Raw genomic sequence first — 17,732 nt, forward strand, 5'->3', positions numbered from 1 at the left:
ATGAGGATACCACCCGTCAGCTTTGGACAAGTCACATGAAAGTAGCCAATCAGGAGTGGCATTTAGACAGCCGTCTTTGTTAAATCTTAAAACTACGTGTAAATATAAAAACAATTGATGCCACACTGTCACCATAATCAATGTTTTTAATTTAAAATAAAAAAATATTGCTCTGGGAATTACCACCTGACCACCAGTAACAATTAACTACTAGTTTGGTAATTCCCGTTAGTCATGTGACTTGTCCAAAGCTGACAGGTGGTATCCTCATCTGCAGTTGACCTGTTTGGTGTGTCCTCTTTTTTCTTTCTTTGTCCTCCTTTTTGAAGCTGTTTGTCCTCCTTTTTAAACAACTGCATCTGGTTGCCCTAGTCAAACCGCAGTTTCATTGTGTCCGCATTGTTACTTTGTGCCAGGAAGGGCTCTCAACAAATGAAGTGCCCAGGCATCTCGGAGTGAACCAAAGCGATGTTATTCGGACATGGAGGAGATACAGAGAGACAGGAACCGTCAACAGCATGCCTCGCTCAGGCCGCCCAAGGGCTACTACTGCAGTGGATGGCCACTACCTATGGATTACGGCTTGGAGGAACCCTGACAGCAACACCACCATGTTGAACAATGCTTTTCATGCAGCCACAGGATGTTGTGTTATGACTCTATGTACAATAGGCTGCATGATGTGCAACTCCACTCCTGATGTCCATGGCAAGGTCCATCTTTGCAAACCATGAAGCCATGCAGCACAGTACAGATGGGCCCAACATGCCAAATGGACTGCTTAGGATTGGCATCACCTTCTCGTCACTGATGAGTGTTGCACATGCCTTCAACCAGACAATCGTCAGAGACGTGTTTGGAGGCAACCCGGTCAGGCTGAATGCCTTAGACACACTCCAACGACTGCAGCAAGGTGGAGGTCCCTGCTGTTTTAGGGTGGCATTATGTGGGGCTGGCGTATGCCACTGGTGGTCGTTCTAATGGCTGTACGATATGTGGATGCCATCCTCCAATCAATAGTGCAACCATCTCAGCAACATATTAGCAAGGCATTCGTCTTCATGGATGATAATTCATGCCCCCATCGTGCATATCTTGTGAATGACTTCCTTCAGGATAATGACATTGCCCACATCTCGTGGTCGTGTGGTAGCGTTCTCGCTTCCCACGCCCGGGTTCCCGGGTTCGATTCCCGGCGGGGTCAGGGATTTTCTCTGCCTCGTGATGGCTGGGTGTTGTGTGCTGTCCTTAGGTTAGTTAGGTTTAAGTAGTTCTAAGTTCTAGGGGACTGATGACCAAAGATGTTAAGTCCCATAGTGCTCAGAGCCATTTGAACCATTTGATAATGACATCACTTGACTAGAGTGGCCAGCATGTTCTCCAGACATGAACCCTATCGAACATGCCTGGGATAGATTAAAAATGGCTGTTTAAAGATGATGTGACCCATCAATCACTCTGAGGGATCCATGCTGAATCACCATTGAGGAGTAGGGCAATCTGGACGAACAGTGCCTTGATGAACTTGTGGATGATGAATACAGGCATGCATCAGTGTAAGAGAATGTGCTACTGGGTATTAGAGGTACTGGTGTGTACAGCAATCTGGACCACCACCTCTGAAGGTCTCACTGTAAGGTGGTATAACATGCAATATGTGGTTTTGATGAGCAATAAAAAGAGTGGAAATGATGTTTATGTTTTCTGTACAGGTTCCAGAACTCTCAGAACTGAGGTGATACAAAACTTTTTTTGATGTATGTACATGAACAAAATATATACAACCCCTAGCTACTAGAATGTATTGTTTCTTCAAATAATAACAACAGAGAAGGTGTTAGAGGACATTATAGAGAAAAACCATCCAGATTTTTGGTCAGGGGAGATAAATACTGAGAAGATCTACAGAATATGGTGTTTTAATGAGATAATGAGCAGGCAACTGTTGAAGGGACAACTAAAATAAGATCTGCTTTCACTGATAATTATGGTAAATACTTCTAGGCTACTTTATATATATGTATTATGAGAAAAACAGCTACATTAAAAAAGCCACTGCTTCTCCTCTTATACTACGCAGCTGTTTTACTCTCATGCTTCAAAAAAAGTATTTGCTTTATGCAGACCTTTATCAGCTGTCTTTATAGTGGCAAAGTTAAGATCTGTTTAATATGAATATTAGAGTTAAGCAGTATTTACACCCCAAATCCAAATATTCACCTAAGCTGTTGAATTAGTGGTTGACGCAGTATTAATTTATTTTGTTTTTGAGTATAACTTTAAACTTCCTGCCTAGTGTCTTCCAGCGACCTTTTATATCCTGCGGAACCAGAATATAAAACTCTGTTTTGAGTCCTAAATAAGGATGCATAGTAATATGAAAATTATTGTCATTCCTAGTATTGTGGTTGTCAGGGGCAGATTGTTCTTATGGGCCACAAGGGCCCAGCCCCACCAGACATTTTGCGATACCATTTTATTCTTTGTATTTTGTTCAGTTTTTTTTTTATAGTTTGAAAACGACGTGATTTTGGAGTAGTATGAGTGACAGAGACCAGAGGTAATCAGGCCCAATTTCCACCCCTATGAGCAGCTGCTACATTTCCCTCACCCCTCTTCTTGGTGCATTTTTCCACAGTGACAAACCCATTTTTCTTTCGCTACTAAATGTCCAGGGCCAGCATCAGGTGCCTCATACTCTCCACACCTCCAGAACATAAAACTGCAGGCACAGTGACATGACCAAGCTGCTTCCCTTCTTCCACCTTACCCCTCGCTAAGACACAGCTACCAGCCACCTTGGGTGGGACCATGCATGGATCAGCTCACACACTTCTCCCTTACCCCTCACCCCAGCAAACTCTGCTCTGTCTGTAGCGCTCTCATTCTCCTGCCCTTACCCAGTTCATAAGTCTACACAATGTTGGGGCCAGCCAGCTTTGGTCTGTAGCATGCACCTGTAGATGCTATCATGTGCCTTACTGCAGTCTTCCCTGCCTCACTCCCACCCCCCACCTCTCCCCCCCCCCCAACCCTATTGCCATTCATAAATGAAAAATGACAGAAACAGAAAATGAGGCCACTTTTCAGCAGTATTTTGTAATCTATATTCTGGAGGTGTGTGGTTGAAATTCTAGTGTTCTTATGGTGATTTCAGAGTGAATAAAGTAGATTTTTTGCTAAATAACACTCTTTAATTTATTAAATATAGATCAGATAGAAATCAAAAGATTTGGAAAATACCAACCAAAAGATTTCATGCTATGTCAACTTTATGCAAAGAACTGCAGAACTTTCTGCAAGGTCCTGCAAAAAGCAGTGGTTAACAGTGAGGGAAGAGAAACAAAAGTTATTTTGTTTCTATTATATGTTAGTTGGATGTGAAGAATTATGGACAATTGCCAGCTGTGATGAACTAAAGCATTTAAGTGAATGCATTAAAAAAACACGAGGAAAGTGGAATAAATTTAGAAAATGCTTGTAAATGCAAAATGTTTGGCACCATTAACATTGCTGCTCAGATTGAATTGGCAAATAAAATTCAGTTCAGAAACATAATTAGTTATGAAGAACAGACACATATTAAACAGAATAGTAAGTGTTTAATATTTTGTGGAAATCATGAGTAAGCACTAAGGGCTCACAATGAAAAACAGGATTAAGCAAACTGTTGTAATTTCTTAGAAGGCAAAACAACAGATACTATGTGCAAAAGTCAATTTGTTATTATGTACTGTGATATACCATATTTACTCGAATCTAAGCCGCACTTTTTTTCCGGTTTCTGTAATCCAAAAAACCGCCTGCGGTTTAGAATCGAGTGCAAAGTAAGCGGAAGTTCTGGAAAATGTTGGTAGGTGCCGCCACAACTAACTTCTGCCGTCGAATATATGTAGCGCTACACAGGCATGCTTTGCAGGCACAAAGATAAATACTGGCGCCTAACCCTCTGCGTCAGTAAATAAATTAAAAAAAAAAAGGTGGAAGAAGAGCTTTTTTCTCCGCCTCGAGTTTCAGCCACTGCATTTTCATACATTATCCAACGAAGTAAATACAAATTCCGTATTGTGCATCTTCGAATGTAGCAGCATTTCAATGTACTACGAAAATCCGACTGGCAAGACTGGGATGTTTGTGAATATGGCCAACTCTACATTCTGAATTTTTTCCTACCTGTGAGAAGAGATGGTTCCTTATAGGAACTTTTATGAATTGTAAATTGCATGCTGTATTCTCTTCACCATAAGAATAATACGAATATAAACATTTTGCCATATATTCTTTCGTGTTTGCTGCTAACTCATTTAAATCCCGTCTGCCTAATAAACTACAAAACTAGAGTGAGACATCAGCAAACGTGGAAAAATATAGATATCATCCCATGTTTACATTCGTATTATTCTTATGCCTAATAGTGATACAGTCAGAAATGAAGCACGGCAATTGACTAGATTTTTAAATCTAAGATGACTAATTTCAGTGCATAATGTAATGTACTAAAGAGGCGTCTGCAAAGATTTTCAAACAGAGAAAATTTTTCGCTAAACTCTCGTTCAGAACATCTTCTATCATACGCTGTCTATTATTTGGTTCTTGTTGATCATTATCAAAGAAAGCAGGAGTGTAGGTAACAGCAAATAGTGGTCTCTTGCCATTGTTTTGCTAATGGGACAATTCCTCTCTCTCTCTTTTTTTTTTTTTTTAATTGTAAGCGGCAGTAGTGTCCACAAAAGCAAGGCATGTCGAGAGCGGCGACAGGTCGTAAACACTCATTATCAGAATGCGACAAACAATGCATCACACAGTACAGTAATGCATTTGCAGCTTAGTGTGATGTAAACATCTATAACAAAGAGAACGGCACTTATCAGATCAAAGAAAAATAAACAATCAATTCAAACCAAACGAAGTACGCGAAAAAGGAAGGGTACTCGTATAAATACGGACGGAGCACCTGACGCATAGCAATGGCTACCTGGTAGAGCTTAACTGCTAAGCTTACGACTCGAACCAAACTACTGTAGCTGTATCGTCATTCATTCGACCTAAATTGTGTCTCATATTTCAATGGACCAACTTTGTTTCGATTTGGAGGTGTGGCCTAAAACTTTTCACTCCCGTTGAATTTCAAGTCTCAAATTTTAGGTGCGGCTTAGATTCGGGAAATTTTTTTTTCCTTGATTTCGAGTCTCATTTTTCAGGTGCGGCTTAGATTCGAGTGGGGCTTAGATTCGAGTAAATACGGTAGTAAGAAAAAGAAATCCGTTGAAAGATTCCTTTCCTCTGAAAATGTTAATGATAGGCTAACATGACGGCTTAGAGAGGTTCTAAGAAGAAGTCTGAGACCTCTCAATGTTGAAGAAAAACTCACTGCTCAGGCATTTGATGATGTTCCAGAAATGAGCAGTAGCTGTGGTGGTGCACTGACTCTGATGCAGAGTACTTGCCCACATGCCAAAGTTCACTGCTACAATCACAAAACGAAGTTGGCTATTCAGAATGCTTGTAGTGAAAACGTAAAGTCTGTTAAGTTGTTCTTCACAAATATTCCTGGATTTAAAATGTTTTTCTCTTTATCACCTAAGCAAAGTGATTTGTTGTTACAGGCACTCTGCAATAAGAGAATTTCTTCAGTTTCTTCAACAAGATGAAGTTTCTGGTCTCACATTGTAAAGGTGTTCACGAAAAGAAATTATGCTTATTGAAATGTTTTGATTGAACTGATGAGGAGAATATTTGAGATAATATTATGATGAGAGAATCATTTGCTTTGAGGAATTTATATCACAATCCAAGACTTTTTGTTCCTTCTAAACTTTTTCTGTGAAATTATGAAACATGCTATTTTGTGCAACACAGTTTATATTCAGAGTGCAAATGCTGTTACTGTATCCAACACGTAACATAATTTTGGATCATCTGTTCCAGAAATAAAGGGAATATTGCAAGGTATCAGGTTTGTGAAGATGCATGATTTTCTTCTCCAAAAAAATTTTCCAGTTATAGCACTGGACTTAATCTGATGGCAGCTGCTAAAGAAGTGTGTGACACTGCATTCAACAAACAAAAGGAAGATTCCAAAACTCTCATGTATTTAGTAGCTTTGATATTGTTACCCATTGTTCATTCAGAGAAATTTCCCATCCACTTTAGTCAATATGTTATCATTAACTTACTGTTGATTTATTTGCCACAATAAATTGAAAAAATGAACTGTCACTGATTTATCTCAGTGATAAAAGGCATTACCCTTCACAAGCTGTGACATGACCACGAGTAGAACGCTGATTGGAATTTCAAAGATATCCTCTTTGTTAATGGAACAAACAGCCATTGGGTTCAGCCTTTCTTGACCCATGCTATTCCTAAGGAAGGTTTTAATTCTTTTTAAAGTGCTGAAACTTCACTCTGCTTCTGTTGTGGAAACAAGTGTAGTTAGTGCAACTTGTAAACGTTTGTGCATTTCAGTGATTGATTCTCCAAGGGAATGTTCAACAAGGATAGTGAACAGATCAGAAATAGATATAATGCCTTTAGAATAATTTTTTTTGCTATCTATGATTCCTAAATCCTCCTTAGACTACTAGTTTCAACTAGCGATGACCATCTTCAGATGTGCAGCAAAACGCGGGAAAAACAAATACAGCCAGTAGACTGTCAGCATCTTAAAACAACCAAAAAGGCAATAATGAAAAGTATTACTAACATACATGTAGAAAACATGTGCTTATAACACACACACACACACACACACACACACACACACACACACACACACACACAAACACACACACACAAAACACACACACACACACACACACACACGCACGCACGCACAGGTACAGGCACATGTGCACACACACCCACACACAGTAAATGTGATGTTCATGCACAGACAAACAAATAATTACAATTTCAGAAAAAACTGGATGATTCATTCGAGAGGAAGAACTTCAAAAATTGAGGAAGTCAATAATACATTGGTCCACCTCTGGCCCTAACGCAAGTTGTTATTCAACTTGGCATTGATTGATAGGGTGATGGGCTACATCCTGAGGGATATCGCACCAAATTCTGTCCAATTGCCATGTTAGATTGTCAAAACCCCAAGCAGGTTTGAGGGCCCTGACTGTAATGTTACAAACATCCTCAATTTGGAAGAGATCTGGCCAACTTGTTGGCCAAGGTAGGGTTTGGTAAACACAAAGGCATGCAGCAGAAACTCTCACCATATGCAGCTGGATATTTCTCTGCTGAAATGTAAGTCCATGATGGCTTGAGATGAAGACCAATAAAATGAGGCATAAAATATCACTGACATACTACTGTGGTGTAAGGGTGCTGCAGATGACAACCAAAGGGCTCCTGCTATGAAAAGAAATGGCACCCCAGACCATGACTCCTGATTCTCATGCTGTATGGAGTGTGACAGTCACTTTGGTATCCCACCACTGTCTGGAGTTTCTCCAGACATGTCGTTTCTGATCATTGGGTCTCAGTTTGAAGCAGGACTCATCATGCAGACAATTCTGCTCCTGTAAATGAGATTCCAGGAGAAGACATGCCTGGAGATGTCACGGACGGTGATGGGACACGAACCTGACTGTTGCCCATCGTACGCCCCGAAAACCAGGAGTTACGGTTGGGGGCCAGTTCTTTTCGTGGCAGGACCCCTTTGGTTGTCATCCACAGTACCATTACAGCACAGAAATATGCAGATAGTATTCTATGACCTGTTTTGTTGCCCTTTATGGCAAGCCATCCAGGGCTTACATTTCAGCAAGATAATGACTGTCTACACATGGAAATAGTTTCTATTGCTTGTATTCATGCTTGCCAAACCCCACCCTGGCCAGCAGGTCACCAGATCTCCTCACAACTGAGAACACTTAGAGCATTCTGGGCAGGGTCTTCCCACCACCTTGAGGTTTTGACCATCAAACACACCTACTGGACAGATTGTGGCATGATATCCTGCTGGATGATTTCCAACAACTCTATCAATGAAAGCCAAGCTGAATAAATGCTTGCATTTAAGCATGTTTTCCATGTGTATGTTAGTAGTACTTTTCACTATGGCCTATTTCATTATTTCAAGATACAGACAGTCCATTAGTAGTCCCCCCCCCCCCTCCTTGTTATGCTGCATATCTGAAGACTGTCATCACTGACTCACACCAGTAGTCTAAGGAGCTGACAATTTTTTGATCATAGACAAAACTAAACGAAATTTATTCTAAAGATATTACATCTGTTTATGATCTGTTCACTTTCCTTGTGGAACATTCCCTTCAAGAACTCTTCATTCAAGTGCACAAAACTTCATAGATCAAACCAACTACACTTGTTTCAACAGTGGAAGCAGAGAACAGTTTCAGTATTTAAAAATAAATTAAAACCTTCTCCAGAAATGGTATGGGTCAAGAGAAGCTGAACACAATGGCTGTTTGTTCCATTGACAAGAAGGAAATCAGTGAAATCCCAAACTTCAACATCAGAGCCCTTGAATTGTTTGCCAGTTAAAAGAATAGGCATGAAAACTCTTATATAAGTAACCTACAGGACAGAGACCTCATAGTTAATGTTTTAGTTACATAAAATATGCACAAAACCACTCCTAGTCAAGGTTATCCCAGAATTATTTCCTTTGCCCGTGAGGCAAAAGCCAGGAGGGCTCCATATTTCCTCTCCGGCACATTCCCAGTGGGGAGGAAATCACATGGTTCCTCTCACAGTTACACAATTTTTGTTTTTACATCATAATCACATCACAAAAACACATCTAGAATAAGTATGAACATCAGCAGGAAGAAAGTCTCATTAATGTGGTGTTGCATAGATAAACGGGATAAATTGAAACCGCCAGTATTAAAAGTGCAAGGGTTAAATGGAGGAAAGCTACATAACTATGAAGTTGACGTAGAATTAATTCTTGGCCAAGGCCAAGATGAAGGTGAAAATAAAAATAAAGATAAATACACAGCAAGGATGCAAGTAGTTTCAAATAATGAAACGCGTTATGACGGTGTATTTGGATTTGATTTCTTGTCGGCTAACAAGGCAGAGGTATTTGTTGCAGAAAGAAAGATCAGACTAGGCCGTAGTAAGTACAACCTAGGAAATCGTTCTTCAGATCATACTCAAAGGAGCAGCAATACAGACGTCATGGGAATGGACTGCCCAAACAATGCATCAGTTCAAACCATCCGAGTTGATGTTCAAATTGAGCAGCCTCAGCAAATTCCCAAGGGAGCAGGAAAGACAATCTACATTGAAGTTAAGTCACCCTGATGTAAGGACAGAACTTTTTTATAATTGAGCGATCCGAGAAAAGTGAGTTATTGGATACAATGCATTGCTATGTTGCTAGAAGTGTAGGTGTCACTACAATGGTGAGACAGAATGTTGCAAAAGTCCTGCTTACAATAACGAATATGAGCAATGAGGATGTTGTTTTGCCAAGAGGAACAAAAGTTGCTGAAGTGTCGAACGTAAGTAAAAGTGACGTAATACAGATTCCAGATGAGGTAACAAATGCTGCAGTTATAAACACAGATTTTTGTAACAGTAACGCAAAATTGCAATGAGGAGACGAAGTTAATAATGTAAGTGCAGGTTTTCTTGGCGAATTTCATATATGAAGTCTTCACGGGTTGTCAGCCGAGTAGCATCATCACATAGCAACGTTTCGATGGAATGTGTCTCCATCATCTTCAGGCAAAGATGAACTGAAGCACGAGATTTGGAAGAAGATAGGACATTTGACAGTTGATGAGCAGAAGATTTTAGTGCCTGTTTTGTTGGAGTATGCAGATTTATTCTGAGAACGTGCAAATTTACCTGTCACTCATTTAGTTCAGCACCATATTCATACAGGGAATGCAGCCCCAGTCACACGGAAACCTTACCGAATACCATTTAGTCAGAGAGTTGGTAGAAGACATGATTAAAGAACAATTAGAAGCTGGAATTATAAAACCAAGAGATCCTTCAGACCCACCGTGGTGTTCGCCTGTTGTAATTGTAAAGAAGAAATCAATTTCTGGAGAACCACAGTTCTGTCTTTGTGTTGATTACCAATCTTTGAATGCTGTGAACACACCCGACATTTACCCCTTACCAAATTTAGAGGAAACCATGGATTACTTGGGCAGATGTCGAATTTTTTCAGTATGTGATTTAACAAGTGGTTATCACCAGTTAACAGTGCATTCAGATGATCAAGCAAAAACTTCATTTCTAATAGCTACAGGAGTATACAAGTATCTTCGTATGCCATTTGGACTTCGTAATGCTCCAGCTACATTGCAACACCCGACGGATTCAGTTTTACGAGGGATCACCCCAACACAAGCACTTGTTTACCTTTATGACGTGATAATTTTTGGTGAAAACATGAAGCAGCATACTGAGAGACTACAAGCTGTTTCTGAGTGTATAAAAAGCGCAAACCTGTCTTTATCAATTGATAAATGTCATTTTGCACAAAGTAAAGTTGACTATCTTGGTCATGTTATAACCAGTGAAGGTGTTCCACTTGATACAAAATTAATTGAAGATGTTAGGAATTTTTCTGAACCACAGAATTTGAGAGAACTACAATCACTCTTGGGATTGTCAAATTTCTACAGACGATTTATAGCTGGTTATGCGAATATAGCACATCCATTGACAAAGCTACTGAAGAAAGGAGCTGTATTTAAGTGGTCAACAGAATGCAAAAAGGCAATGGAAGAACTTAAAACTGCTCTAACCACAGCCCCAGTGTTAGCCTATCCGGATTTCAGTAAACCTTTTATTCTTTCAACAGATGCATTCAATTTTGCCATAGGTGCAATCTAGTCTCAAGAAGTTGATGATCATGAACATCCAATCTCATTTGCTTCCAGACAATTAAGCAAAGCAGAATGTAATTATACTACTACTGAGAAGGAGCTTTGTGCTTTGGTTTTTGGTATAACACATGACAGATGTTTCTTAACAGGAAGAGAATTTACAGTTATTACAGAACATGCCACATTTAAATGGTTATTGAGCTTAAAGGATCCAAGTTCCAGATTAACAAGATGGGCATTAAGACTTAGTGAGTACCAATTTAAGGTTATTTACCAAACTGGTAAACAACATGAGAATACTGATGCAATGAGTCAAAAAGTCAATGTTTGTGTTACAATGAGTCGAGAAGAAGAGTTAAAGGCAGTTCAGGAAGAAGATCCACAATGAAAATTATGGAAAAATGATCAACATTTTGTCAAAATAGATGGATTATTGTACAAAATCACTAGTAAAGGAAACCGCCTAGTTATTCCATAAAGCATGAAAGAGAAAATCATGAGAGAGCAACACAATTCTTTATTATCAGGACATTGTGGTAAAAAAGCAACAAACATTAAAATAGCTCAAATGTTTTGGTGGCCGAGCCGCAAAGCTGACATATTAGAGTTTGTTTCACAATGTGATCCCTGTAACAGATGGAATAATGTAGGGAAAAGTAGAGTGCCATTGCAAGAACTGCCAGAAACAAGTGAACCGTTTGAATGAGTAGGACTAGATGTCATAGCACCATTGCCTAAGACTAAAGATGGAAGCAAATACATATTGATAATGTTAGATCATTTCTCTAGATACCTTCTCATGATACCAATACCTGATCAGAGCACTGAGACTATAGCTAAAGTTTTTGTAAAAGAAGGGATTCTTAAGTTTGGATCACGGTTAAGTATAATTAGTGATCTGGGAACGAATTTTATAAGTGAATTGCTTAAACAGACTTGTAAGTTCATGCAAATAACTCAGTTAAGGACTACACCAGCACACCCTGAAGGAAATGGAAGAGTCGAGCAAGTCCACAGTACACTTATTAAAATTGTTAGCCATTATGTGAGCAGCAAACACCACAATTTGGATGTCTGTTTACCGTACTTGGTAAGTTGTTACAATGTCAGAATGCACAGCTCAACTGGTCTAAGTACATATGAGATTGCTTATGGAAGAAGAATGCATTCACCCTTGCACTTTGCACGACCGACTACTGGAATCAGCAATGAACACATAAGGGATCTAGCACGCAAGCTAAAGGAAGCATGGAGGGGAGTGAAACAGTGGAATCATCAATCCTTTCTTCAGCAAGCAAGACAACATGACTGCCAAGCAGCAGTGTCACAGTATTGAGTAGATCTTGTGTATCTGAGCAATGTGGTGTTAAAGAAGACTCAAGTCATAAAGCTTAAGAAGTTTTGGAAAGGACCATATCCAATGTTGGACGTGTTGTTGCCAGTCGCTCTTAAGCTCCAACTGCCCTTTTGTTCGATAGTCATTCATGTCAATCGTGTAAAGCCATTTCTGGCTAGATTTCCTGTAGTATCGCAAGACGATAAGGACTGACCAAGAGGCAGACCTGCTGTTCTCAAACCCAAGAGAATCACGAGGTTGCAGTCCAGACTTTGAGGTCGAGGCATTGCCACATTCCAAGCGATCCTGTTCCAGACACCCCTGCAATCTGCGTAAACGTATGTAGTGTCTGAGAGTGCAATGCGTGTGTTTATTTCAGCCATGTGCTTATGTGAATGTGTTGTGAAAATTTAGTATTGAAGCTATTGCACGAGTGCACAAGAGAAACTAAACCTTTTATTCCACAGGTTACCACAAGAAACTCTTTTATTTTATGTTCATTGTTAACACTAGTATTTAGAACTAATTAACCGTGTTCATTTTTATTCTAATGCTTGCTATGGTAGCGTATTCTACTAACGTGGTAGTAATAGTACCACAGAGTACAGCTGTTTTGTTTGAACAAGTAATACAAAACTTGTCTTCAAGTACAATCTGAGTGAAATACAGCAACAGTTCAATTCTGTAAAGAAGCATATTGACCTAATTCATTCTGTTTAGGGTAATGATACAATTTTGGAAATGGGTACATCTTGGTATAACAACTGGATCACAGCCAAAATGCAGGTAGAGTCTACATTTGCTAATTATGAACAAGAGATTTACTGTTTTTTAAAGCTTTTGCCACACAAAACTTTAATTAGGCATAAACGATCCTAGTTTGATTTTGGAGGGAGTATCCTTCGTACTGTATTTGGTACTTTAAGTAGTCAAGATCTACTGGAAGTTAAAGACAAAATATAAGCTCTTGAACAACAGACCAGTACAGATTCAACTAACTTCTCTAATGAAATTATCATATTAAAGAATATGCAAAGAACCATTACCAACCACACAGTTTTCATTGAACAGATTGTAAAGCAATTTATCTCACATTTCCATGTACTTCATAATGAAACGAATGCAAACATCCAAGAACTATTCCAAGGATTAAATGCTACGATTGCACATTTAGATTTAAACACTCTTTTGTTAAGGATTACTGATAGTTTATCAAATGCGAGAATTGATGCCCTTAACTTGAGAACAGCTTTAGAAAGTAGTTCAAATGATTGTTTAGCAGCATACTACTACATCCAGAACACTTTTTACAGATCCTACTATCAATTGAACAAAAGCTAGATGCAACATATACTATGATTTACCCTGTTAATGCTTACAATTTATAAGCTTACTATAAGTTAACCACCACACACGCCTTAATGATTGAAGATGAATTAACTGTTATTGTTTCCATTCTCATTGCTAGATCAAAGCATAATTTTGAAATGTATAAGATTTATGTAGTAACCAAAACCAACCGCGGGAACACCTTGGGCTGCAGATTGGAGCCGCCAGGCGGGGAAGCCGCCGGGGGTGGAGCATGCACCACCGGGTAAACACAAGGACAAGTCGGACGACAGACCAACGACAACCGACAACTACCGACAATGACCGACTATGACCGACACAACAAGGAAGAGATAAACAACGGAGGCTTCTGGAAACCACAACACCCAACACCAACAGTAAATCCACTCAGAACCAGAGCCAGGCAAATGTCAACAACGAGCAACGACCAGAACACAGTACCACCGAGATAGAGACACAATCCAGAGCGAGTACCAGACTGACTGGACTAGGGCAGAGCGGGTCCCTATATACGAAACCGGAGGGAGTGGCTATTGGCCGCGGTCTGCATGTGGTGTAGCGGTGGTGCCCTCGCTGCGCGAGAGCCGCTGCGCTGAAGAGCCGCTGTGGACGCGGAGCCCTCTATGGGCTGGCCACGTCCATTTCTTCTGGCGTGTGTTCGACTTCCGTGGCGGGAGGTACTAGAATTTATACTTACCCTTTGAAATGAAGACAGGCAGGTATTCATGTAAAGTATGTACTGAATGATTATCTCTTGATCAGCAAGGATCGAAGATATTTTGTGTCCCTGAATGAAAATGATTTGCATATGTGTAAATGTAGTCATAAGTTAATTTGCCCTGAATCAGCAGTATTCTTAGACAGTAGAGTGTACAGTTGCAAGAAAGAATTGTTTATGAATCTTCCCCCTAGAAATGATTGCCCTAGAATTTTAACGCATCTTTATGATCCATTTCTTAAATGATGTTCTGAATGTATAATTTTCTCGTTTAACTCCACCCTTCATGTCACATTCACATGTAAAAACTATGATACACCTGAGCTACCCTTTACACTAAAATTGAACAATAGTGGATTAATCTTAAATGCCACACATTGTGATTTATCAAGTGAACTATTTGATATACCTATTGCGTTGTCAACTAAATTTCATGCAACTGGACATTTGCCATTAATGAGAATGTTATCTGTTTATTACAATGATTCATACATACTAACATTTGGAAAGCATTCCTCTACAAGTTTTTCTGAAGACAATAATTTAATTAAAGACATCCATGAAAATGTAATCTCTTAAAATAATGAGTTACATTTCATTGAAGCAGCAAATACAATTAAGTCCTTTGATTCCTCCAGTAATGTTAATGCATATTTGATTGTCAGTAGTATGTTTTTACTGCTTTTATTAATTTGTCTTTTGTCAACAGCATTTGTAATATATAAAACTGTCATCTTGAAGGCACACTTCTCTGTACCGAACTTTACTGTATCTGCAAATGAAATACATGTTGCAATGCCTTCTGATTGAGGATGTAGGTTGCAAGTGCTACTATGAGATGGGACACTTGCTACTATGAGAAAAAAAATGGCTGTAGGATAGTTTGTCATGGCTGTGCCTTCTTATAACATTTTGTGTATCCTGGCTGGATGAGGAAAGGGTGGTATGATAGGTGGGTGGCCGGTTTCCTCTCACCACAACATGTAATGCACACATAGTTAAAATACACTTTATTAGAGAAACCAGTAGAGTACTTAACTTCAATGATGTCCAATCTGAAGTTCTGTGGTTAACAGCAATCAAATAACATGTACTAATTTTTGAATCTAGTTTGTGTCCATATCACAACTATATACTATGATTAACGTTTCCTCACAGCTGGCTAAGGTGCGAGGTGACGACTATCACTGAGGAAGACTAGAGTGCAGTGCAACATATTGAGGTGTAGTGTGAACTGAATCCCAATGTGATGTACAGAGGTACTGAGATTGAGAGAGTGTGACAGCTCGGTCAGCGAAGCGGCCTTCATTGATGCTGCCCAGGGGCGTTATTGGTGCATAGCCTGGTGATGTGTCTTGGTCTTTTCTTGACATTGTTCAGTGCCTCTATACTATATGTCCTAGTGCTGACCAGTGTGCTGGTGAAAGTGTATGCCAGCACATAGTTACAGTAAGACAGTCCATCTGGTGGGTATGCAAAAGGTCCCTGGCTCAAGAGCTATTATGCACACCATTTTGAAAGATACTCATAGTACATGCTGTCACATGCATACCAACAAGAAGGAGTGCCTTTAGAGATTTAGAATGAGTCAAGGTATATATTAACAAAATACACACAAATCATAGAAACTTAAGAGTGTTTATTCTAGTAACAATAAACTATCACTATAATGCTTAACGCTCTTCAAACTTCTAAATTTGATCAAGAAAATTAGAAAGAAAGCTACTACTTTGAAAAACAGCTCCTACCTCTTCACTTATACTGAGCAGTTATATTATTAGTTTAATATTTACTCACAGAAAATATTTGTACCTGCATCTGAAATAATACTGTGTCCTATTTACAGTACCTTAATACTTGTCATGGAGCTTTCCAACCAACATTGCAATTCATCATGTACCTAAGAGAACTTTTCAATCATCTGGTTTAGATATTCAGATAGTTTGTACAAACAGCAGCTAATGAGGTAGGTTTTTAATTTGTTTTGGACTGATTTGGATACCCAATTTCTCGATTTATGCTAACAGGGAACTTGAATAACTGGTCACTCTGCATCCTAGACAAGGAGATAAAGTCAACATGATATTATTTTTACATCTTTTATCATGAGTATGTAGATCAAAGTTCATCTGAAGCTGATATTTGTTCTCAACAAGAAAAATCATTAAGGAGTAAATGTATTGGGAAGTGAATGTCTGAATTTCAATACCTCCAAAAAGGCCTCTGAAAATGTATGGTTACCTACTTTACATAATATTCTTACAGCTTGCTTCTAACATTCCTCTTTTGGTCAACATGATGAGTCATATCTAAGGGCAGAACATGCTGAACTGAACTTCATAACTTGTTTGTCTAAGTGTTGACTCCTCTTTAACCTGTTTTCCAACTGGACCCTTTAGGGGTCTTACACAGCTTGTTTTATTTAGTATCTGCCATTAATGCCTGTTTCTGATTGTAACAGGCCATTTTAACTTGTCAGAAGTTGCAGAATCTGAGCCTTTGTGAGATTAAGACTTAAAATGTTTGTTGTGAGCCATTTGTAGTGCTTTTCAGCTATTATCTGAACTGTGTTTGCCAAGGTTCAGTTTTCACACTGGTAGTATGCTTATGCCACCTGCAAACATGACAGGCTTTGGACTATCCTTTGAACTCGTTGGAAGATCATTTATGTAGGGTAAGAACAGGAGTGGGCCCACTGCTGATTCTTGGAGTAGCCATACACTGAAGTTAGTTTAATGCCTTCTTTTCTCTGAACAAAAACAAATTCACTGTCCAGTATTCACCTGTGACAGCAGATTTATGATATTCTACATTAATTTCTCTTGAACAAAACTTGCATAGAAGTATCTACTTGCCAACTGCCAACACACAGAGTCATCAAGGCATACCAATCTTCTGTAGGTATGATTCCATTATCAGTACAAGGGCACAGAGTGGTGGGCTAGTGCAAGGAAAAAATTGTAACTTTTTGCCTAAACAGTTAAACATAAACCTGATAATTTCTGGAACTGGAGGTGTCTTTCTTGTCTATGGTGATAAACTTCTTGTGAGGTGTTTTTTCATTTTTTAGTTCCATTTTTGTTTTGGGATCAATCAGCCTGGTTATTCTTTCTGTACTGAGCTGTACAATAATAGTGTAATAAAAAATTGGACAGTTACTTGCTATCTATTACTGAATTGTTACATTGTCTTTGAGATTATTTTTAAGGCTGTTATACCAGAATAAGCATAAGGATGCAGTCATTCAACTTACTTTTATCTCTACGCTCCACCAAAAGTCATCATTGTTTGGTGACCACGAACAGTTTGTATCATCCACAAAGAACTTTAATACACTGTTATGCAGAAACGGTGTGATGTTGAGAGAAATGAGAGTGTATTTCCTGAAAGAAAATAAGTGAACTGATGAGCTATAGTGGAAAAGAAAACAGTTTAACTAATATACAGCTATCAGGTTATCAGATGAATGAGTCTGTGATAACCTGAGAGCTTT

General features: G+C 39.1%; 1 protein-coding gene across 1 annotated transcript in view; it reads right to left on the minus strand.

Annotated features, from left to right (window-relative positions):
- Positions 1 to 17,732, minus strand: part of LOC126195737 (uncharacterized) — a 238,177-nt gene that overhangs the window by 64,758 nt on the left and 155,687 nt on the right. Inside the window, exon 6 of the mRNA XM_049934364.1 lies at positions 17,493 to 17,622. Within this exon, the coding sequence (XP_049790321.1) occupies positions 17,493 to 17,622 (130 nt within the window). The remainder of the gene's footprint in view (positions 1 to 17,492; positions 17,623 to 17,732) is intronic.

Source organism: Schistocerca nitens, chromosome 7 (genome assembly GCF_023898315.1).
Source record: "Schistocerca nitens isolate TAMUIC-IGC-003100 chromosome 7, iqSchNite1.1, whole genome shotgun sequence".
Lineage (NCBI taxonomy): Eukaryota > Metazoa > Arthropoda > Insecta > Orthoptera > Acrididae > Schistocerca > Schistocerca nitens.